Below are 23,804 nucleotides of genomic sequence, written 5' to 3'. Positions count from 1 at the left end.
TATGTTTCTCTAAATATTTGCAATTATGGTTTAAAATGCGCCCACACGAGCTCAAACGTCACCCGCTGCGCAGCAGTTAATATGAAATAGCTGTCTCTATTCAGTCTAAATGAACGGGAATGATTTCAATGAAAACAAACAATTCAGTTCTCCCAATCTTGTATTTATTGTTCATTTCACATGTCAGGCTATGCTATGCAGGCTATGCAGCACTATTGACACATCTGACGTGCGGCAAGCTCCGAAAACCAATTGTTTGTCTTCAGCGCAACGTCAATGCTAATTGGAGGTATAATATTTCTGGGCAAATGAGTGTAACATGAAGCAGACCACATCGACGGCGGTCGGAGTGCCCTAAGGCGCTATAGACTTCGAATAGGCGCAGCAATACTGGCCCTGCTTAATCGATAAAAATCGATAGTGGAGCTTAGTTCCTGAAAAATGTTAGCTCAAATCTTCTCATGAATATTTTCAACTGCAGCCTGAATGCCTCGCCCCATTCACGGCAACATTTGCTGCCTCATCCCTAACTACAGCTGCAGCTTTGCGTAAGGTTCTGGTTGTATCCAAGTCGGGCAATCTGGCTTGTGTTCCTTTGTGAGGCGAAAGGCAGAACTAATTAGCCTTGTTTGCGAAAATAGACCCCGCAATAATTGTTTCTGTGGAAGAAGAGAAAGAGAGAGAGAGGGGGGGGGATATTGAATATATGTGAGCTCAAACGGCAGAAATTGAATATTTCAAATGTTCAATTTAAAGCAAGGTAGAAAAAGCCTTGGCATCAAACACAATGCGAGCAATTCGACTCGGCAAACTGCACTTCTTCGCTTGTCTAATTTGACCATCGAATTGTGCATAAATATTCAACTAATTAGCGTTGGCAATTGGCTGCTGTTGCACAGTAAAAATTCCTGAGCAGTGACGGCAAAGCTCATCCGAATCACAGTAGGCTCTGAATTGCCTTCTTTGCTGCAGCCGACCCGACGCATTGGCAATCTGCGGCTTGGATTAGCGCAATCTATGGCCAAAGGCTGTGTGGCAATGGCAGTGGCACCGCGGAACAATAGCAGCGCTTTCAGCATTCATTTTTAATATTTCACAAGAGAAGTGAAGCGACGGGCCGAAGCTAAAATTCTTCTCACTGTAGCAGAGTATTTCAGCTTTAAATGAGAATCAGATCACGGCAGCAAAAAATTCCTGACTCTGGCATTTAAATTAATTGCTTTGCTTTATGCACATGCAACATAGCTAAGGGTGGAATTATTTCTGGTGCTGGTGTTTGGTGGGCTCGCGTCGGCGGGTAGCGGGTTCGTTCACACTTTTGGCTGCCATGGTTATTTTCTTAGTTAATTCCATTACGAATTCGAAAAAAAAATTGACGTTAATCAAGCCAGAAATGCACACAGTCACAGTATTTTGTTGCTGCTGTTGCTGCTGTTGCTGCTGTTGCTGTTGTTGCTGTTGTTGCTGTCTGCATATGTGAACAAAGGGAAAGGTCAAATGTTTGCTATGGCAACGAAACATTGCACTGTGTAAATACCTACGAACCGCGCACTGGCAAGCAGTTGCACGTCTTTTTAATTAAGCCAAACTTTTCCAACTTTGCCTGCAGTGGGAGTGAGTGAGCGAGAGAGAGCATGTTATTTCCATACACTGTTTAATCAAGGTATATTTTTGAAGGCAAAACTTTTGATTTTTGCTAAATATGCACTTTAGTGCCGACCGCGTATGCTGCGTGGCATACGCAACAAGCTGAAAGAGCCAGAGCCAGAGCCAGAGCAAGGACTGCCATGCATTTTTATATGCAGACTGCGTGGCTTTTTATTGTTTGACAGTCGGTTCGACGCCGACGCATTTTCGCCTAAAAACAGCAATGACAGCGGCAGGGGCAGATGCAATGTCGTTACCCAAAACAATAGCTCGTATTATCATACTTTTCAGCCAGACAGCAGTAAGAGCAACAGGAGCAGAAGTCAGCATCAGCAGCAGCTGGACATGGTGCAGCTCCGTCGAAATGCTTTATTTGAGTTATTTATGGCGCACTAATTGAGTTGGCAGAGAACAAAAGTTTTAGGCAGTGCCTCAACAGGTAACGCATAACTCGGCGGCCCTTTTGCCCTTCAGCTAGCTGATGACAATTGACAGCACAAGCAATAGCCAGTGCACAACTGAGCACAAAAGAACATAATTAAATGCACGCGACGGGCTAACAAACTGCATCCACGGGAAGAAATTTGACATGTGTCACGTCTCGGGCGGGCAGACAAATGCAGTTCATATATCCGATGCAGTCCATGGACGATGGCAGAAAACATGGCTTACACAATCCAATTAACAGCCTATTGAGTGTTGCAGTTGATTTGCTAACAAAGTCGAATATTCAATAAAGTTGTCAAATGCGACTCGAAGCAGCAGCAGCAGCAGCAGCAGCCATCTGCCAGCTGCCAGCTGCCAGCTGCACTTGTGCAACAACAGTAATAATTATTATGCTGCGCAACATTGCGTATACGTGATATTTTCGAATATTTCCCTGCTAAGCTCATCAATAGATGTTGGAGCTGGAAAAAGCTGTTAACACAGCCCGGCTGCATAATGGCATCCAGCTACTTGCAGCCTCTTGCCTCTTGCAAACACAGGTAATCTGTGATATTTGAGCCTTGGCTTCGTTTGATGTCTGGCACATCCTTTACCCATGCTGCTTGCTGCTGGTTATTAAGAGGCAGCGGAGCCGTCTCGGAGCTGCCAACGCGAGAGCGACGTAAGCATTGCGTATTCGGTTGCATTTCAATTACCACTATTAAAGAGCAAAGAACGTCAATTTATTTGCCATAATTAAAGCTAAGCAGGAGCTCCGCAAGGCAAGCTGAGTATCGAGTTCCTCACTCACTGCTGGCCTGTCGCATTGAACGAGCGCAGCATCATAACGTAGGAAATGGCCGAGCGAACCACCTGCAATACAGATGTGGATATTGGTTAGTTAGCCATTCGCGGAGGCCTCAGCTACGCACCGCTGAAAAGGTGGCCATGTTCGGCTCGAAAAAGTAGCCATTCAGCTGGCAGGGGCGCTGGGCTCGCATTATGGCCAAGATGAGCGCCTGCTTGGTGGCTGGGGCAAAGTCCACCCAGTTGCTGTCGTAGAGCGCAATGGCAAAGTCTGCACTGGCCTGTTTCATGTTCTCGCCGCAGTGCGAATAAATGAACAGAGCAATTAGCAACGAGCTGACAAAGAAGACAAAGTAGATGCATTCCAGCGAGGGAAACAGGTCGGCCAGCTGAAAGCCAAGAAAGCACAGCTGCAGCGCCGTCACAAAGAACTGCATAAACACCAGGGGTCGCAGACTCTGGCCCAACTGGGTGCCAATATGCAAACCAATCTGATGCAGCTGCAGCACCTGCACCAGTTCCGCCAACTCGCGCCGCGGCGCGTCGTCCATAGGCAGCAGGTGCCGAATCCGATATTGGGCTATCTTAAAGACTGCGCAAACATTGTACGTGAACGCAAAGAGCAGCGTGTCCATGGCCAGGGACATGGTCACCGCACCGTAGCTGGCCATCAAGTTCCAGAAGTAAGTGGGCGCATATGGAAACACGGCCTGGTCGCTCCACGGATAGACGCCCGAATGCGGCAGCTCCAGGTGAGTGCGACCCGTCCGCAGCCGCGTCGTTATCATGATAACCATCGGCTTGATGCCAGCAAAAATGCACGCTGCAAAGAAGCAGCGCATGTACGTCAAGCTCAGCCATTGATCGCTGCGGTTCTCCGTTTCCACAATGGCAGCTGCCTCCGGCAATGATCGCATCTCTGCAGCACTCGCAATTAGCAGGATATCAATCAGAGTTTAGCCCCAACACTTACCATTCTCTAGTATGTCGCGTATGCGATAGATCAGCTGAACGAAGTGCTTCCGATAATACACAAAGACCGCATACTTGACCACGGTTAGAATAATGGCCAGCAGGGAGCCCATAGCATCGCTCATGATGCTCACATTGGTCAGGTTATGCAGTATGGAAAAGAACAATGGACCCAAAAATGTGCTCATCATGCCGATGACCACGAGCGTTATCTGCGGATGATCGTTCGTGCTGTTGCTCTTCCACAAGTCAAAGCCCATTAGCCGAAATGTCAGCACCTGCACACGTAGAAAGTAAGCTGCATCCATTGCCGCCGTCGTTTCGTGCAGTTGGCAGCATGTAAATGACTTTTATATTCTTCACGAGACCTCCACACATATGCACACATATGCACACACACACACACACACTCTGAGAAGTGGGTGTGGCAACAAGTTGACATACGACCTTAATTGTGGACGCTGCAACTGGCCGCCGAAGGCATAGAATTAATTGTCTAGCACCTTTGAAGAGCGGGCGGGTCTTTAATTTAATATGCTTGCATTATATGCCATTTTAGAGCTGAAGAGCTATTCGAGGTATTCACGGCGGCTTCAATGACAACGCTTGATGGCTGCGCTTTGTAATTTACGCTCAGGATTTTTTTCACTTGCGCCGGTTCTCAGACTGCACTATATAATTTTAATGAGCATATTATAAGCCCTTAATCCTTGCAATTAGGTGAGATTTGCTAAAGCTGCCATTGACATTTAACTCGCGCCCAGTTTTGAAAGCTATGCAATTAGGGCAACTACTATTAACCGTTAATATATGCAGTGCACAACTTTTACGTTGTTCTCAATTTCTTTTGTGTTTAAATTACTTTAAATTAAGCGCCCACGACAACAGCTATCGATAATATACGCAGTGCTGCATCGACAGCATTCGTTGCGTTAGGTGGCAACGCAACACGAGATCCGCACGTATTGGCAGCACAGGCACAGTTGTATAACCTATTCGTATTTTTTATTCGCAATTGTAGTTTCAATTCGTCGCAAAACAAATCGAAAGTGAGTAAACGCAGTAGTCACTTAACTGACTAAAACTAAAATTAAAAATTTACCTAACATTTCTAGCAATGGCTGGTGAACAAGAGAAGCTGACCGGCATGTCAAAAATCTTCAATGGCACAACCATGGCCGGCCGTGCCAATGTAAGTAGAGCCCATCCAACATCCAACTACTTTTAAGTTTTCACGAGTTGCTAATTTGGATACCGTGACATGTTACAGGTGGCCAAAGCTACGTACGCCGTCATGGGCCTGCTCATCGCCTACCAGATCTTGAAACCAAAGAAGAAGTAGATGACGTACCCTAGTTTGTGCAGCCTATTAGACGTGCTTGTTCTCCTGGCTCCCAGTAACTGGCAGCAGGTACAGGACAATAGCCATGTATATTTCACATATGTGTAGTGCAACATCTTAAAGGAATAAACAATTTAAATATCTAACACGGAAAGCACACTGCATTTCATTATGTAATGTTAACAAACATGTAACGGACAGACAGACTTCACGAGAGCATCGACTGCCGCAATTGCATAGCATGAGACCTATGATATCAACGACTACCAGTGGGTCTTTTATGCAAATGCTTATCATTTGGCGTCACCAGAATGGCAGAATGGCTTGCTGTAAAAACGCCGTCTCTCGGCTACAGTCGACTTCCTTGCTGGCAAACGGAATTTCACCTGCAAACTATTTGGATTGCCACTAACTGGCCTGGCGCACTGTCATGTGTCACTCTGCCATCCTTAGCATCGCTGAACAGGCTATCCTGCTCTCGTCTACAGTCAGCGAACTTCTCGCTCTAAGTGGTTGCCAGATCGTGTTAAAGTTGAATAATCGCAAATTTCTAAATTAGGTTTTGGTATTATTTTGTTTTAAATATTTTATTTATTTAAAGTTTTTATTTCATTTAATCGAACTTGCTTTAAATGTTCCGTTTTGGGTTGTTTTTGTTTTTTAAGGTTTGTTGTTTTTTTTTTTCATTTTTTTATTTTGTTTTAGCTCAGTTTTTCGAAATTTCAGTATGTCTAAAAATTAATTTGAATGAATCGAATGTAAAAATGGTTTACATATATGTACGTGTATGTATGTATTATATGCCCATGTACTTGACTTGTTGCTTGGTAGAGATAGAGACGAAAAACCATATATGCAATTAAAATATATATATATACGTATATATAAATTAATAATTTTATCATTTCTATGTTTATGCTATAGCTATAAAATATATCTTTTACATGTATTGTGTAATAGCAAGCGCTGGCCATTTTGCATCTGCATCAGCATCTGCTTGTGGATTTCATTTTTGTTTTTTTTTTATGTTTTTCTTTTTGTTAATAACTAAACCGCTTGCCCTGGCAAAACAACATATATCGTATGTATGCGTTAAAATTTGATTTGAATTTTAGCAGCAGCAGCCGAGCGAAGTGCGAAAATACATACAAATGTACTCCTATGTATATATATATATATATATTTACATTTATATATATATGTATACATAGATGTTTAAGGTATGTTTTAGTTGCTTGTTATCTATCGGTTTTGTCCTTTCAATATTTTTTCTACTACTTTTTATCGCATAATATGTGTGTAATCAATATTAATTGTATGTGTGTGGGGCTTTCTCATTAAAAATTGGAGTGTTCTTTTATTCACTTAGATGTTTGTTCTATATATTATGTGTCCGTGACTTTCTGTTTGTCTGTGAGTGATTGGGTGTGTGTGTGTGTGAGTGCGTCTCTGTATGTTTATGCATATGCTATATCCATGTAAAGTTACAGTTTCATAATCATTTGCAGTTTTTTTTTTAGGCCCAATTTATCATTTGAGCACATGCAACAAAAAAAAATGCTATATAAGATTACAGTTCCGATTTGCCAGCTCCAGTTCCCACTCCCCTCTCTTCATCTCCACCCCCTCAGCTCCAGCCCCGATCTTAAAACGGATCTGTGATGCAGTGGGCGAGGGGGAGGGTTAATACTAATAGATATTTGCAACAGCAGCGGCAGCGGCAACAGCTGCGACGACTGCAGCAACACTGGCACATACCCCATCATTGCTCGCTCTAAGCTCTAAAAGTGGCTACAATTGCGATCAATTGGTGAAAAAAACGTTTGCACTTAGCAAATAATCAGTAGGTGTCATACCAGCATAAGTAAAAGGCGATGGGCAGCACTGGCTGGCACCCGAGCGCCATCATATGTGAACACTTTTATAAGTCGAAGTTGAGTTTTATACGTATGCATGTGTGTGTGTGTCTGCTTTTTGTGTGTGTGTGTGCGTAGTATTGAATTAACAGGGTATATTGAGCCCCGGTAAGTCCGACTTGTGACGTTGATTAATTCTTGGTGTTGGATATTCACAAATTATGTTTTCATTACTTTTCTACTTGGCGCTTGAACAAACTTCGAAGCTTGTGTGTCTCCTTCTGCACAGATATCGATGACGATAGCGATATCATGAGATTGTTGCACATATGTATATAATTTTATATGTGTGTATATAATTTAAATAATTGTAGCATAATCATAATTAACAATTATTTATAGTAAGTCCAATTGTTGCAGTTACAAAACAAACAATTTAAGAGAACAAAAAATTGAATCAAGAGCAAATGCTGACTACAATGAAAATAATAAGTATATATTTATGCTTGTATGTATGTTTGTATGTGTGTATGCACGTTTGTATGTATGTGTGTATGTATGCATGTATGTATGTGTCTAAATGTATGTATGTATGTAAATTTGTTTGACAAAAAATACACTCAGCTTTCTATTTAATTATCGTTCTGTTGTGTTTGTTTCTTTTTTTTTTTGTTTTAACATAAACTAAACGCTAAAAGTTAACACAATACATTTTAAAAAAAATGATAATTATAATATAAAATAGATTTATGTGAATATTAATAAATGAAAAGCATAATATTGTTTGTTACTGTTTTGCTGTGTGTGTGTTTGTGTGTGTATGTTTGTGTGTGTGTGTGTGTGTGTGTTTGTGTTTGTGTGTGTGTGTGTGTGTGTATTTGGGAATTGGCATTTGTCAATTGTTTTAATTACTTTAACGCAGCTGCAGATTCAATCCATATGTTTATATATGTATATGTATGTGTGTGTATATGTGTACGTGTGTGTATGTATAACCCAACTAAACTATAAATTACTTTTTTCATACTCGATTTTTTTTTCAGTTTTGTTGCATTTGTTTTGTTTGCAATTTTCTTCGCACGTTTTTCTCGCATTGTTCTTCCTCGTGTTCTTGTTTTTTGCTTGTTTGTTTTGTTTTATGGGCGTGGCCTGGCATGGGTTGCGCTGCTTCAAACATGCCCTCAATTTGATTTTTACATCAAGGTGTTCTTGTTCTTCTTCTGTTCTTTAAACTTATTTATTTTTTATTTTTAGTATTTTTTTGTTACTTTTTCATATTTGCAGTTTGTTTGTTTTTTTTTTTACGATTTTACGGCCTTAGCTGACTTTTTGTATTTTATTGTTTTTTTTTTTTTTCGATTTCTTTTATTGAAGATTTAATTATTTTTGCGCTTTTGTTAGTTCGTTTCTCTCATTGTTTGTTGCTTTCGCTAATAATTCGCGTTTTCTGCTCTTCCCGTTGTTCTATTTAGTGTTATATACGTTTATATATGTGTGTGTATATGTGTGTATTATGTATGTATAAGTAAATATTTCGCTTGCGTTGTCGCTTCAATGATTCATTGCTGAATCGCGCCATTGTATGTAGATCTATGTCTGCGTGTATGTGTGTGTATGTGAAGATCTGTGTGTGTGAGTGTGTTTGTGTGTGCGAGGGGTTTACTGGGCGATGCCGCCATTGGTTCGATCGGAGGCTCAATTGGCATGCCACTCACCACGGTTGGCGCCGCCAGCGCCCGCCGCATTATTTGAATAGTAGGGCTTGCTGAGCTGCGCCGTAGCCGCTGCTGCGGGGGAGTTGCCGCCGCCGGCTCCGCCTGGGCCACCAGGGCCGCCGTTGGCGCCAGGTGGCACGCCGGGCGCGTTGCTATTGCCGGCACTGCCGGCTGCGCCACCTCCAGTCACTTGGCGCATGCTTTGGGCGCGCTGCGCCGCCGCCGCTGCCTGTTCGCGCTGTTGCTGTTGCTGCTGCTGCTGTTGTTGCTGTTGTTGCTGCTGTTGCTGTTGTTGCTGTTGCTGCTGCTGCTGCTGCGGATGCTGTGGATAGTTGTTTGGTCGCTGTATTGGCGCCGGATATCGACCCTGGCCACTGCCGCTGCTCTGCCCCACGCTGCCAACGCCACCGTTGCCACCACCACCCACCACCTGAGAGCCGCCGGAGCCAGTGCCCACGGCACCACTGCCGCGACCGCCAAGTGCATTCATGTTGCTGCCGTTGCCACCCTGACGCTGCTGCTGAGATTGCTGCTGCTGTTGTTGTTGTTGCTGCTGTTGCTGCTGCTGCTGTTGCTGCAGCACCTGATTCTGCAGGTCCCACTGCGCATGAAAGAATTGAGAAGGGTCAGTGAATCGGTTGCCGGGCTGCGAGCTGCTGCCGTTGTTGTTGCCGCTGCCGTTAAGGCTACTTACGCCGCCATAGTTCTTGTGATGCGGCGGACTAGGCTGCGACTGCCCCTGCTTGGCCAGGCCCAGGCTCATGTCAGCGCTCAATGGACTCTTCAGTTGTCTGCCCATCTGCAAGTAATGGGAAATGTATTAGATAGCAATACAAATGGCACCGTGTGCGCAGCACGTTGACGGACTCCTCGAGGACATAAGTGTGCCTAAGCTTATCAATTATTGATAATGATCGATTGAGGACAGAAAATCAGTCACATGCGAAATAGAGAGAGAGGGAAAGAGAGAGAGAGAAAGAGAAATTTGCGGGATTGCTACCACATCATTGATATGAGCTCCGCTTTTCTTTAGGCCGAACAGCATTTCATCATCTTGGATTTCCGACAAGCCCTGAAGACCCAGAAAAGATAGTGTATTATCGAAGAGGCGAACTATATTCACTCTCCCTTTGCCCCTACTTCATTAATATGTGACGACGAGCCAAGCTCCTCTCATGTTTGGAAATCGACTTGACTTGAAATCGACGTGCTAAACCTGACCTCGATCAATCACTTATCAAAGGTTTCATAATCTGGACTACGATATCATGTCTGTATGTCTGTGTATGTTCGCATCCATTGACAGATCCATGGACTGCAAGTCTGCTTGGGTACTGAATCTTCGGCCCATTGCGGACAGCTGGGCCAGCTCCACCATCTTTATGTAAACATTTTTATTTGGTTTTTCGTTTCGATCTAGTTTTTGAAAACTCTTTACTTGATACTTTTATTTAAATTAATGTGCACATAATTTGATATTTAGTTCTATGACAAATATCTCGATCCCCAGAGTAGAGACTGGCTCTGCGATTGAATGCGAAACTGCGGTGACTGGGCAAAAGCGTACAAACTTAATACAAATTGCTGGGGGATTGGGTCTTCATGTGGTTAAACATGGGCAGATTATGGTAGTTAGAGAGTGTTGTGTGTGTGGTTGATAGTGGTCGTGGTTCACTCCTTACCGAGTCCTGCATGTGTCCCTGGCCTTGGCTGTTTTTCAGGTAGCCACCGCCGGGCGTCGGCCCACTGCGGAACTGGCTCATGCCCGCCGCCGATAAAAGCTGTGAGTTCATGAACTGCGTGTTGAAGTTGCTCATCGTGTGCTGTGACTGTGGACCAGGAGGACCATTGGAGCCGGGCGGGCCGCCTTGATGGCCGCCGTACATGCCAGCCGCGGTGGCCAGTCCATAATTCTGAGCCCCACCCCCGGCGCCCTGAGATGGGCCGCCATAGTACTGGGGACCGCTCGGACCTCCGGGTGCCGAATTTGAGTAGTAGCTGTTCGACTGCAGTTGATGGGTGCCGGGCGGTGGTCCGCCCTGGCCTGGATGCGGTCCGGCATATATATTCATGTAGTGCTGGGCAGTTGTATATGGGCCCGGACCGGGTCCGGGCCCAGGTCCAGGACCGCCCCCACTGCCCGCCGACTTGGAGCCAATTGCTCCGATGGGCTGTTGACTGGGCGGCGGCGGCTTGGCCGCGCCCGACGACATCATGGAACTGCTGTTCGAGGATATGATGGCTACGGCGGCAGCATTGGGGTTGTTCAGCTGCTGCGAATTGGGCTGCGGTTGGCCAAAAGGCCCACTACCAATCCGGTACTGCGACGGCATATTGGAGTACATGTCCGGCGTAGGCGCTGTAGGCGGTGGCGGCATATTGCCGCCATGGCCATGCGGCGTTTGCATGGCGTACGCATTGAAGGCACCGCCAGCGGCTGCCGCTGCTGCTGCGGCCGCATAATGACCGGGCAGGCAATGCGCCGCGGCGGCGGCCGCTGAGTATGCGGGCGAGCGGTTCGAATGATCAAGCGAATGGAATGAAGCGTACAGATTGCCCGCCTGCGATGGTGGTGGCGGCGGCGCCAACTGCGATGAATTGAACACAACCGCCGGCGGGCTGGGAATCGTTGGAATGCCGCCGACGCCAAACTGCGGCGATGCCTGATAGAACGGCAACTGTTGCTGCTGCTGTGACTGATGTTGCTGCTGCTGCGAGTGTTGCTGCTGTTGCTGTTGATGGCTAGGCGGCGGAGACATGCCCAGGCCAGCGTGCAGCTGCTTGGCCTTCACCTGCTGATGCTGTTGCGAATGTTGCTGCTGCTGCGGGCTGGGATAGTCATCCTGCTGCTGCTGTTGCTGGAATTGTTGATCCAGCGATCCAGTGTCGAAGGGCGATCCGTGGCTGCCATAGACTGGTCCCGGCGAAGACAATGCATGGTGAGCATGATGTGCCTGTTGCTGCTGCTGATGGTGTGAGGGCTGTTGTTGCTGCTGCTGCTGCTGCTGGTGATGGCCCTGCATGTGCACCGCTGAGACGGCATAGTGGGACATCTGTTGCTGGTGGAGCTGCTGCTGTGAGGCAGCCACAGCGGCTACAAAAGATGCACCACTTATATGACTGCCACTGTCATCCACCACTGAGCTCGAGACCTGCTGCTGTCCGTGTTGGCTGTGCTGCGACTGTTGTTGCTGCGCGTGTTGTTGCTGGGCAACGGCAGCAACAGCTGCCGCAGCTGCAGCTGCTGCCTGCTGCTGTTGCTGTTGAGAATGCTGCTGTTGTTGCTGTTGCGAGTGCTGCTGCTGGTGATGTTGCTGCTGTTGCTGCTGCTGCTGCTGCTGCTGCTGTTGTTGCTGCTGCTGTTGCTGCTGCTGCTGTTGCTGCTGTGCACTACCCGTATGGCTTGGCTGTTGAGTTGCCTCCGACATGGGCGTGGCCGATTCCCACACCTTTTTCACGCTCGCTATCTTCATGTTCAGATCAGCCGTAGAGTTATTTTGCTGCTGCTGATGTTGTTGTTGTTGTTGTTGCTGTTGATGCTGTTGTTGCTGCTGCTGCTGCTGGTGTTGAGTGGCTGCCTTGCTGGCCGCTTCCAGGCTGTCAACTACCTTGAGAGAAGCAGCATCATCGCTGAAGCTAAAGCCCAATTTCATGTCCTGCTGCTGCTGCTCATCGTCATTGCCGCCAAAGCTCATCTGCGAAAGCGCACTCGATAAGCTTTCGACGGCTGCGGCGGCAACTGCTCCTCCCAGGGTTTGCTGCTTGAGTGGCACAGTGGCTGCCACTTGGTGCTGCTGCTGCTGCTTATACGTGGAGTTCTCGAAGATGATGGTGTTCACTGGAGCATTGGCATCTATCAAAAGATTGCCAGCTCCAACCACGCCCACACCAATGGCGCTCTTGTCGCCAATGACCGATAGCTTGGACTTGTCGCCGATTGGCGCTGTTGTTGTTGCTGTTGCTGCCGTTGGCGGCGCAATTGTTGTGCATTCGCTAGTCTTCTTTTTGCCAGACACATCGCTGCCTGGGGCAGCCAATAGAGGCATTCCAACAGAGGCGACAGCAGCTGTGCTCAGTCCTGGCGGCGGCCTGGCTCCTGCTGCTGTACCAGTTCCCGATGCTGGTCCTGTTGCAAGCCCATCTTTGTGTGGCTCCTCCTTGGCCACGGCAGTGTTGGGTATATTAATGTTGCTTATGATGTTGTTGGTGCTGCTGCCGCCACTCTTGTCCTTGTCAATCAACAGCTCCTCCTTCTCGTCCTTGCCCTTGTGCAGTCCTGCACTGAGCGCCAGCTGATTCTGCTTGGTCTTGTCTAGGTCCGACAATGTGCCCGCTTCCGATTCTGAGTTGCGTTGCTTGCTATATTCCTCGTAACCCAAACGGCCATACGCACGTCCTCCACTCGCTGGCTGGCGTCGGAAACCAGACGTCGAGCTGCCGCCACTAGAGAGACCACCACGTCCGCGTCGCGACGGCTCGCCTCTTGGCGAAAAGCCGGCCTTGTTAACACCTGCTCCCACTCCAGCTGCTGCTGATTGGCCGGTGGTAGTGGTCGTGACACCTGAGCCGCTGCTGTTGCTGCTTTGATCAGAGCGCGTTTGCACTTTTGGACTGCGTCGCGACGCTCCGCCGCCACCACCACCGCTGCTGTAACAATCCTCGTCTACGTCCTCGGATTGCTCGGACTGCTCACCGCCACTGCCATAGTAGCGACGGCCGCTGCTGCCTGCACCAGTGCTGTTGCGACTGCTCCAGTCGCTGTTGCTGCGCTGTCCGCGATAACTGCCACCACCAGCACCACTGGCCGGATAGCTTCTGCCCGCGCCCCTCGTCGTATGCAGTTCCTCACGCCCGCCGCGACCACCCCGTGGACTTGGTCGCTTGCTAGCCGCAGACTGTGATGCGGATGTTGCCGTGGCAGATATCGCTGAGCTTCGCGACGCCTCCTTGTCATCATCCTTGACAGTAGTGAATCCTGCTAACTTGGCTGCCTCTGTCTCAGCGCCCTTGTCGCCAGCTTCGCGGTCAATGGTTTTCTCCTCCAACTTGTCAACGGGCTCAACGCTGCGTCTCAATATCTGTGTAGGCTGAATGGGCTGCATGGACTCTAATGGCTGCTTCTGAAGCGTGTTGCTTCCAACTGAGAGGGGCTTCTCCTCGCTGAGGCTGGGCTGACGTGCTGGCCGCTGCAGTATTTTTATCTGTACGGCTGAATCGTGGCTGTGCGTAGATGAAAAGCTTTCCTCGCGATGACGATGATGCTTCTGTTCGGCATCAGTTTGCTCCGCCCAAGAGGAACACGAGCCACCACCCATGAGAACATCATCGCCGGAGGAAACGCTCGTCTTGCGATGCGAATTCTCTGAGATGCTGCGCGATTGCATCAATTGCTGCTGCTGCTGCTGTCCACTGCGATAATCCTGGCCACGCGTATATCTGGACTGCTCCAAATCGCGTGCACTGGATGCTCCAATTGCTGTAGCATCCTGTTCCTCGCCTCTGGCACTGTCATGACGATTGCGTCCATAGTTGCCGCTGCTGCCCACACGCGCATAGCCGCCAGAGATGCTTCGCACACCGCTGCCTGCGCTACTACCACCACTACCGCTGGAGCCGTTGCCACTGCCACCCTTTTGGAGATAGCGTGAGTTGCTGTTCTCGAAGGCGCTACTGGCCGATGCGCTCTTCTCGAGTCCACCGCGTGGTAATTGCTGCTGCTGTTGTTGCTGCTGCTGCTGCTGGCGCTGGAAACGCGGCGGTAAATTCGATTGGAAATGCGTCATGAAGACAGGCTTTTGGCTATAATCGCCAACAGCTGCGGATGTGGTAATTGGAACTGAGGCGGAGCCATTCCCACCAGCGCTGCCCATGCTGGAGATACTGCCACGTGGACGACGCTGCTGCTGCAGCTGCTGTCCAACACCTCCGCCCTCATCCTCGCTGACATTGCCCAGGGGCACGGTTGGCGCCTCGCTGCCGGCAGTATTTGCACCGCTACTCTCGCTCAGTGCCTTCTTGCTGTTCATTTTCATTTCAAGCTCTTGTAGCTTCTTTGCTGCCGCCTGCTTACGTTCCATCTGACGGCGCTCCTCCTCTTCTTTACGCTGCTTGACACGCTCATAGACGCCGGCATCAAGAGCAATACCTCCGCCGCCAACGACCACATTGCCCGAGCTGCTGCGGTGGCCGTTCTGCTGTCGCTGATCCTGACCTTGACTCTGACACTGATCAGAGGGGCCATCCAAGTCTCGCTCGCTGCTCTCCTTGCCGCGCTGCCATGAGCTGCTGCCCGACGATTTGCGTTGATCGTTGCTGCTGCTGGATTGGATTGACTGTTGCTGCTGTTTATTGTGGTTATTGTGGTGCTGATCCTCTAGGCTGACATGCTCCTCGTCATCAGAAAATGTGAGTTTCTTTGTGTAGTCAATTTCATCCTGTTTCGTCCAGCTATCGTCTTTGGCAATCGCATTCAGACGCTCCAAATCCTCTTCACGTATGATTGGACGCTGCATTTGCGCCACCTCCGGCTCTACCACATAGTCCTTGTCCTTGTCCTTGCGACCCCCGGGCCCATTCGTCTGCAGCTGCTGTTGCTGCGGAGGTGTTGTCGCGCCCCCACTTCCTCCCATTGTCGCTGACGGTGGTGGCGTCGTCATCGCCGCATTGCCAGCAACTGGTCGCTTCGGAATTGCAGCCGCAGCACGAAAGCTGCCTAGAATGGCCGGCGAGGAGGATCGGTTTCCGGTGATGCCATTTTGATAGGGCGCAGGCGCCGACGAAGCCAGATCTGAGGCAATGCTGGATGCAGCATTTGCAACGGCCGCTGCCATTGTAGGCCCACCTCCTATTCCAGAGGCGGGCAGCGGTGCTCCGCTACGCATGAATGACGGCATTAGCGAGAGTATAGGCAGTGGTACACTGCCGCCCGATCCTGCGCCCGCACCGCTCCCGTTGGCCGGTATCTGGTGGCCCTGGCCCTGTTGGTTCAAAGCGAGCTCCTTGGCGGCCTTCTCCTGTTGCTGCAGCCAAGCCGCTGGGTCGTTTTGGGGCCGCAGGCTCATCTCGGTGAGTTCGCCGCTGCCTCCTCCGCCGACGTCGTCGCTGCCATCTCTGTAACTGCCGGGATCCATATTGGTGCCACCGCCTCGATGCAAGTGGTGTACACCGTGACCGCCAAACTGGCGCCCATGATGGCCATGATGATCGCGATAATCTCGCTGTTGTTGCTGTTGCTGTTGATAATGATGATTCTGGTGATGATGTGCGTGCTGCTGTCCCTGGTAATGCGCCTGCTGATCCTTTGATGATTTGCCACCGCCGCCGGCTGCGCCCGCATGACCACCTGAGGATGCAGCGCCACCGCTGCCGCCCATTAATGTGGGGAACTCGTATTGAAACTGTGGACTTTGATAGTGCGGCACCACCTGCTGTTGTGGCTGATGATGGTGCGCCTGACGGTTCCCATAATGGCCACCATGGCCACCGGTGCCGCCTGCACGTTCGTGTCCTGTCGTTATCGCTGACCATGTCTTGGGTGAGTTATTTGAGTGGCCGCCGCTAGCGCTTGCAGCAACACCACCCGATCCTGCTCCGCCGCTGCCGGCTGAAGCGCCTCCGCTTGTTGCAGAGTTGTTTATTAATTTCAAGTTCTTATTGTTATTGCTGTTGCTGCTGTGGCTGTTACTGTTGCTGGTACTGTTATTGTTGCTGCTGTTGCTGTTGCTATTATATTTGCTAGCGTTATTGTGGTGGTGACCAAGAGCTGATCCTCCCGCTGAACTGATGCTGCTGTTACCACTACTGTGTCCAGTGGAGATGCTGTTATGACCAGCGCTGTTTGCACCTGCGCCAGTTGCCGCTGCACTGATCGCTGTTCCGCCTGCGCCTCCTGCGTTGGAGCCGCTGCAGATCGTACTGCTGCTGTTGCCTGCAACCACAGCACAAAGAATGTGAAAAATCTTTAATCTGTAGATTAGTCAATCTCTTACCGTCAACAGATGCAAGGAGATTGTTGTTATTGTTGGTGTTATTGTTGCTTAAAGGCGTTGCACTATTGCTGCTGCTGATGTTGGTCTCGGCCTTTAGGGATGGCAGATTGGCCGGTGGCCGCCTAGCTGAAGGCACTTTTCCCAATATTTGCATTCCATGTTTACGCGGCACTTGATTCTTTTGGGCAGATGGTTCACTCGATTCGCCCTGCAAATTGTTAGGAAGTGGTTACAGATGGAGGTTGAAATAGGAATCGATTAAGTTGTCATTGAAGAGTTTTTTTCTTACACGGCTATTCTTGTACATGCGATTTATATCCAACGCTGTGAATTTGGGCTTGGCATTTCGCTCTCCCCTACTTCCCCCCAGTGTACTCATGCTGCCAATAGATCCTCATTAGCGTTAGCTTCCTTTGCCGCCTACTGCCGCCGCGCGTTCCACGCTAATCGCTCTCGATGCGATTTATTTGTGATGCAGATATTTGCGAACGTTCGGTAGTCGGGCTGTGCGAATGTCGATGTCGAGGGGGTCGAGATCTGTTTTAGTTGCCTCCTTGGCGCCTTACGTTTTATTGTTGCTTTTCTTTGTAGTTTCTCTTCACTTGAGTGTTTGCTGTATATATTCTCAGTCTTCTTGTATGAGCTGTAAAACGACTAATAGCAAGAGCGAATAAGAGAGAGACTCACTAAAAGAGGGTGTGTGATTGGGTGGGGGGCGTCAGATTGTAAGCTGCTGCTGTTACTGCTGCTTCATTTGTTTGTTGCAATTTTTGTGTATTGTTTTTTTTTGTTTTGGTACGTGGGCCGCCGGGTCGCATTGATGCATGCATGCATACATGCATGTGTTTGTGTGAATGTATGTGTATATGTGTATGTATGTATGAACACCTCCATGGGGGCAACACAACCGCCCCATGTCCATAAAATAAAGAGCGAGCAAAGCATATGCATCAGCTTATGTTCGAGCAACATGCGTGCAAGCGAGATGGCAATGAATACTACTCTCTGTGAGTTGTGTGTGCTTGCGCTCAAATGCTGGGCCCCTGCCCCCAACACACGACGGCGCGACCCACACACAGAAACAGAAACAGAAGCAGAACACATAAGACACAAGAAGTATGCGGCGGTGGCGTCTTCGTGTAAAAAATGAAGAAGAACAATGGCTGACACAGAGAAGCCTGGCACCACTACCAAAAAAATTAAGTGAAAAAGAAAAAACAATAGCATCAAAAATACAATTGCTCAATTGATGGCAATTTGTGCAGTTCCTATTTTTATAGATAATAAGGGATTGAGCAGGTGCACATCGAAAGACAAAAATGCTTGGCAACAAATTTTTAAAGTGGACTATAACAACAAAAACCATTCACACAAACGCTCTTTCACACACGCACACATATATTAAGAGAAAGAGAGGGCATCGAGCGACACACGCGCACTTTGCTTTGTTATTTCCGTAGTTTATTATGAACTACACACCAGCTTAATTATAAGCTACACATTTTCAAAGCCTGGCCAAATAAACACGACATTGGCTGCACACTTATTAAGTTTCGAGTCGTCAAAAGGCACAGTAAAATGTGCCGTTTAATAGCGAGCACACAAACACACGTTCGTTCGCACTCACACACACAAGCACACTTATACGTATACGCACTCGCAGAACTGTTTGTGGATGGTTGACTGAATTATAGGCTTGTTTGCATTTTCTATTGTATTTACAGTATTTGTACGTTGCTGCGTTGGCTATTCTATTCGATATTAGATTTTTACAACAAACGCTTTTTTTTATTAATAAAAATTAACTGCACTTTATCCACCGCGCGAGAAGTTTGCCGCTGCTTCTTCTTTCTCCTAGTGCTATTCTTTTCGCAGTATGTTAGTATGATAGTGTGAGTGTGCGTGTGTGTCTGGCGGTGGCACAGCGTTGCCACATGCGCTCTATTTATCGAACCAGACCTTTAACATAATGTTTTTGCCTTACACGTAATGCCAACGCAATGCAATACAAGTACTTGAGCACAAAAATGATTATTGCTGATGTGTTATGTGTTATTTCAAACATTGGCAATTCGAATGCAAATAAAAAACAAACGATAAACCTGCTGTCGTCGCCGCCGCCACCGCTAACGACAATGCAACAGCAGCAATATATGCAGTATGAGTGTGAGTGAGACAATAAGAGCATGTGGTCTATACAGCAGCAATAACAAAAACATCAAACAAGAAAATGTAAATGTATATAGTGCTTACCCTTTTACACTCAGAGCATACACCGCACACACAGTTCGTTGCTCCTTGGCTCCTTTTTTTCTTTCTTTTGTACGTTTTTTGCACTCTTCTACGCTTACTCAGCCGTTTGCAAAAAAAATATAACCAAATGTTTTTTAGGTACGACACATTAATGTGTCCCTCCTTTTAATGAAGAGCACGGTTGCGGAAACGATTTATAATTTGTTTGCTTTTTCGATTGCCGAAATCAATTTTATTTGTCTATTGTCGTCGCTATTCAACGCGTTTTGGCCGCTGTTGTTAGCTGTGTTGCGCTGGCTGTCTGCCTGCCCGTCTGTCTGCCTGTCTGGCTTTGGCTCTCCTACGTTCTCGCTTGTTAGCGCTCTCTTTCTCTCTACCGTCGTTCTCCAATGCTTCGGCTGCTGCTGCTGCTCTAGTCGCTTTTTGCAAGTGTATAGATGAAAAATGTAATCGAAATCCAAGGTGCTGAAACTAGTTTGAATCACTTTTCCTCTTGGATTCTTTGAATATAGCACACACACACGCTTTATATGTTGGCATTTATAACACTATTTTGTGAAGGATTTACTTTATTATTACTTTCGGTGCGTTCTTTTCACGTAATACGTAATTGTACCATTAGTTTAAATCGTATGTATTTTTTGCACACAGTGCTGCCAGCTTGCGCTTACGGCGTTGCATTCTAGTGGTGAACGATATGATTTTAACGGGAATACATTCTGTTAAAATGGGGAGCAAGCCTGTTAAGTGGGGATACCACTGTTAAGTGCGGAGTAAAACTTGCTTTTTGGGGGAAAAATATGTTGAAATGGGGTGACATTTTATTATTTGGTAAATTCTTAGCAGTACGGCAACATCGAACATCGTTACAGATAATCGATAGCCCTACAATTGAAACGTTTGCCTATCGAATTTGTTTAATTTAAGGCGCTTTCTCAAAAATATTGTCAGAACACAAAATTAGCAGTAAACATATTTTTTTTTTTTTATTATTTGTCCAAAACGTCATAGACATTTGTGTGAAAAGAGCACTGTAAACTGAATTCAGAAACAGTATTACCAAAGATGGGCAAGGATTTTTATAAGACTCTCGGCATTAGTCGCAACGCTAGGGACGACGAGATAAAGAAGGCATATAGAAAATTGGCGCTTAAATACCATCCGGACAAGAACAAGAGCTCCAAAGCCGAGGAACGTTTCAAAGAGGTGGCTGAAGCATATGAGGTGCTTTCGGATAAAAGGAAACGTGACATCTACGACCAATATGGCGAAGAGGGCCTCAGGCACGGAATACCCGGCCACCAGAGCGATCAAAGTGGCTCGACCTTCGCTTATCAGTTCCATGGAGATCCGCGTGCGACATTTGCACAGTTCTTTGGGTCGAGCGATCCGTTCAGCATGTTTTTCGGCGAGAACCTTGAGCAGATCTTTATGACGGACGATAATAGTCCGCGCGGTCTATGGGGCAATGTGGGTCATTTTCAGTCACGTCCTGAACAGGATCCACCCATAGAGCATGAACTGTACGTGGCACTGGAGGACATTAACACTGGCTGTTATAAGAAGATGCAAATCTCGCGCATTAAACTGACAAACGGCCAGCCACGCAAAGAGGTCAAATTACTAGATATTGAGATCAAGCCCGGCTGGAAATCCGGCACCAAGATCACATTTCCCAAGGAGGGCGACGAGGGACACAATCGCATACCGGCCGACATAGTGTTCATAATACGTGACAAGCCGCATCCACTGTTCCAACGTGAGGGCAGCGACATTCACTACACTGCACACATATCACTGAAGCAGGCGCTATGCGGAGCCACCGTTCAAGTGCCCACATTGCAGGGCGTTCCGTTTCCGTTTTGTACCAGCGGCGAGATCATTAAGCCAAGTACGTTGAAACGTTTTAATGATCGCGGCCTGCCCTATCCAAAGAATCCGTCACGCCGAGGCGCGCTCTGCGTTAATTTCAACATCACCTTTCCAGACACATTGCCCACACGCCTGATCACGACACTGGGTGAGCTGCTGCCCAATTGCTAGCAACACGCATACACACATACAATTCCAGATTACTCGTTTAATGTAAATTCCTTGTCAAATGGTGCAAATGGAGCTAAACAATATAGCCATATAGCTACGATCCGACTACGCGTGCGGTGGCTTTAACTGCGGGTTGTGGGAGCGCGCCAACTTCGCCTTGAGCCACTCGTCCGCATGTCGTTGCTTGATGTGCACATACATGTTGGAGCGACTGCGGCATTCCTTGGGGCAATGGGGGCAATTGTAGAGCTGCAGACCGGTATGTATGGCCATATGCTCCTCCAGATTGCGTTGCTGCTTAAAACTCTTCTCGCAGTACGTGCACTGCAGATTTGTCGTCAGTTTGTGGGCATATTTGACGTGGGCGCGCAGCGCTGTCCGTGAGCTGCATGTCTTTGAGCAGTGCTTACACGTGGTGTCGGTGCTGTCATGTGTGAAACGATGCAGCCGCAGGCTGTGCTCGTTCTTTAGCCAGACACCACAAACGGGACATTCCATGGCCGGGGCCACAAATCCCTGATGCTCCTGCAGATGCCGTTCGAAGGAGGGCTTGAACTTGAACTTTTTGCCGCATATATCACAGACATGCGGATGCAGATCCTCGTGTATGGACTGTATGTGCCGTCGCAGTCTATGCACATTGGCAAAGCTAACACAGAGAAAGACAGAGGAGGCATGTGCTAGAGCGAGATGTAAGATCCAAATATTCTACTCACCTCTTGTGGCAAATGTGACAGCTGTGCTCCAACTGATCCGTATCGTGCTTGAGCAGATGATTGCCCAAACGCCGCTCGCTGCTGAAGGTGCGCTCGCACTTGGGACACGGATACTTCAACACCTTACCAATCTGTGCGACTTTGTTGTGCACCGTTTCTATGTGTGTGGCCAGATAGTCCTGTGAGTTGAGCGACTTATTGCAAATGGAACAGCTGCAAGGACAAAATGGCTATTCAAATATTGACTCTACGACTGACTGAAGCAAACATTACGTGAATAGTTTGGGATTGATGTGTTTACGTATGTGATCCATTAGCTTAGAGGCGCGATTGAAGACCTTGTTACAGCACTTCAAATACGCATCACGCTGATGTACCTCTAGGAAATGGACCTTCAGCTGGGACAGGTACTTGGTGCTATAGTCGCACAGATCACAGTCGGCGCTCATATAGCTGGCTATCGCCTCTTCGTAGCGCTTCGTCAGCTGCGCACGTGAACAGCCTTTGGGTTTGCGCTCGAGCGCCGCCTGCAGTTCGTGTTTTTGCACATCGGTTGGTGCGTTGTTTGGTGCCTTTTTCCGTCGCGTTCTGTTGCCCTCTAATTCACTGCCGTCCAACAACTGATCCAGCTCCTGGGCTAGCGTCAGTGTCCGCTTGTTTCGTCTTGTTATGGCGCGCTGTGCTTTGCGTTTCGGCTTAAGTTTGTGTTGCAGCTTAACAAGGGGCACTTCGTCTATAAGATTCATGTAAGCAATGTTGAGTGGATATATTTATTATTTTTAGTGCTAGGCGCTCACCATCGTCCTCATCTGAGGAAGCATTGCGCACGCTTTCGCTGCTTTCATGCATAATGGGCTTTTCATCGATGTCGTCGTTATTGTGGTTGTCTACTTCGTCGTCATCGCTGGAGTCTGGGGCATGCAGCTGTAGAAACTTTTCGGTCTGTAACTGTTTTGGTGTTGGTGTAGTCGAAAGTTGCGGCAACTCCACACTGTCCACGTTAATATCTAGTACACTGCCAAGCAGTTTAAGATTGTGTATATCCAATGGCTTCTCGTCCATCTCGTCGGCAACTAGTGGAAGCTCATCAATGTTGACATCGACATCGATGCCCGTCCATTTGAGGGCGACACAGTCGACGTCCACGTTAAGAAACTCCTTTTTAAGTGTTCCTTGTTTTTGCTCCACCAGCTGCCAGAAGTTGTTGAAGTCCTCCAAATGCTCACAGCACTCGTGACAAATGTTCGTTGAGATGTTGTCATCGGGCATTATCTGCAATGCATGAATAAAACCCGATTCATGTCACCGCTTAATTAGCACAGTGAAAACTTACCTCGAGCTGCAGAAACTTTGCTATCATCTTGAGTAGGGAGGATTCGGCCAGGGTGTCGTTGGTCTCGAATAGGTAGACGGCATTGTTTGCGTTTATGTTTTTTAAACACAAGCGACAGATCATATTGCGGCGTTTTCAACATAAATTTAACCAATCAGTATAATATCAATTGTTTGGTTTTGATTTAGCGATGGTCTCTTAAGATATAAACTTATCGACTTGCTAAATTAGCATGACATCGATATACAAAACCCATATGCAAGTGGACTTTTCAAAAGTGATTAGTTTTCAGGTAAAAGTATTAATAAAAAGATCTAAATTAGTTTGATGTGCTGTCTTTTAGGTTTATTTATTTTTTTTTTCGAGAATTAAATTTAATATAGATAATAGAGATTAACCTTGTCGTGAACCACATTTATTAAAAATAATTTACAGTTTCCGATAACGAACTAGGTACACGACTACGATTAGTCATAATTTGCATCGATACCGCTTCCCCTATCGAAGAAAATTATTTAAGTTTTAGTATTTTTTTAGGCGCAATAAGTTTTTCTATTTCAAAGTGTTGAAAGAAATCCATGCAGATTTGCTTTTCATGTTATGCATCTTTAAATGTGAATACAATGTTGAGAATTCCCAAATATTTGGTGTTAAGTTAATACCTTTCCTAGTCTTTGCAGAAAAATATAGGATTGTAACAACAAAT

General features: G+C 47.4%; 5 protein-coding genes across 5 annotated transcripts; 2 read left to right on the top strand and 3 right to left on the bottom strand.

Moving 5' to 3' along the window:
• Positions 1 to 2,880: 2,880 nt before the first annotated feature.
• On the bottom strand, positions 2,881 to 4,160 carry LOC111602071 (odorant receptor 9a). Its single transcript, XM_023318995.2, has 3 exons — positions 3,854 to 4,160; positions 3,006 to 3,799; positions 2,881 to 2,946 (listed from the first exon to the last, which is right to left on the bottom strand). Exons 1-3 carry the CDS (start codon positions 4,158 to 4,160, stop codon positions 2,881 to 2,883), a joined length of 1,167 nt encoding a protein of 388 aa, XP_023174763.1.
• A 643-nt stretch (positions 4,161 to 4,803) lies between these two features.
• Positions 4,804 to 5,348, top strand: LOC111602070. Its single transcript, XM_023318994.2, has 3 exons — positions 4,804 to 4,901; positions 4,968 to 5,044; positions 5,123 to 5,348. The coding sequence occupies exons 2-3, from the start codon at positions 4,970 to 4,972 to the stop codon at positions 5,192 to 5,194; spliced, it is 147 nt and encodes a 48-aa protein (XP_023174762.1). The 5' UTR covers positions 4,804 to 4,901; positions 4,968 to 4,969; the 3' UTR covers positions 5,195 to 5,348.
• A 3,047-nt stretch (positions 5,349 to 8,395) lies between these two features.
• Positions 8,396 to 19,700, bottom strand: LOC111602052 (neurogenic protein mastermind). Its single transcript, XM_023318963.2, has 7 exons — positions 19,007 to 19,700; positions 17,043 to 17,407; positions 16,754 to 16,961; positions 12,076 to 16,692; positions 10,448 to 11,925; positions 9,460 to 9,564; positions 8,396 to 9,366 (listed from the first exon to the last, which is right to left on the bottom strand). Exons 2-7 carry the CDS (start codon positions 17,130 to 17,132, stop codon positions 8,746 to 8,748), a joined length of 7,119 nt encoding a protein of 2,372 aa, XP_023174731.2. The 5' UTR covers positions 17,133 to 17,407; positions 19,007 to 19,700; the 3' UTR covers positions 8,396 to 8,745.
• A 212-nt stretch (positions 19,701 to 19,912) lies between these two features.
• Positions 19,913 to 21,149, top strand: LOC111602051 (dnaJ protein homolog 1). Its single transcript, XM_023318962.2, has one exon. It carries the CDS (start codon positions 20,072 to 20,074, stop codon positions 21,047 to 21,049), a length of 978 nt encoding a protein of 325 aa, XP_023174730.1. The 5' UTR covers positions 19,913 to 20,071; the 3' UTR covers positions 21,050 to 21,149.
• Positions 21,140 to 23,363, bottom strand: LOC111602050 (transcription factor grauzone). The gene is made up of 5 exons (XM_023318961.2): positions 23,099 to 23,363; positions 22,563 to 23,037; positions 22,039 to 22,498; positions 21,766 to 21,978; positions 21,140 to 21,698 (listed from the first exon to the last, which is right to left on the bottom strand). Exons 1-5 carry the CDS (start codon positions 23,219 to 23,221, stop codon positions 21,155 to 21,157), a joined length of 1,815 nt encoding a protein of 604 aa, XP_023174729.2. The 5' UTR covers positions 23,222 to 23,363; the 3' UTR covers positions 21,140 to 21,154.
• Between the last annotated feature and the right edge of the window lie 441 nt (positions 23,364 to 23,804).

The sequence above is a fragment of the Drosophila hydei genome, unplaced genomic scaffold (genome assembly GCF_003285905.1).
Source record: "Drosophila hydei strain 15085-1641.00,03,60 unplaced genomic scaffold, DhydRS2 tig00000250-arrow-arrow-pilon, whole genome shotgun sequence".
Classification (NCBI taxonomy): Eukaryota; Metazoa; Arthropoda; class Insecta; order Diptera; family Drosophilidae; genus Drosophila; species Drosophila hydei.
The sequence above is the reverse complement of the archived record's forward strand: the minus strand, read 5'-3'. Positions and strand labels throughout refer to the sequence as shown.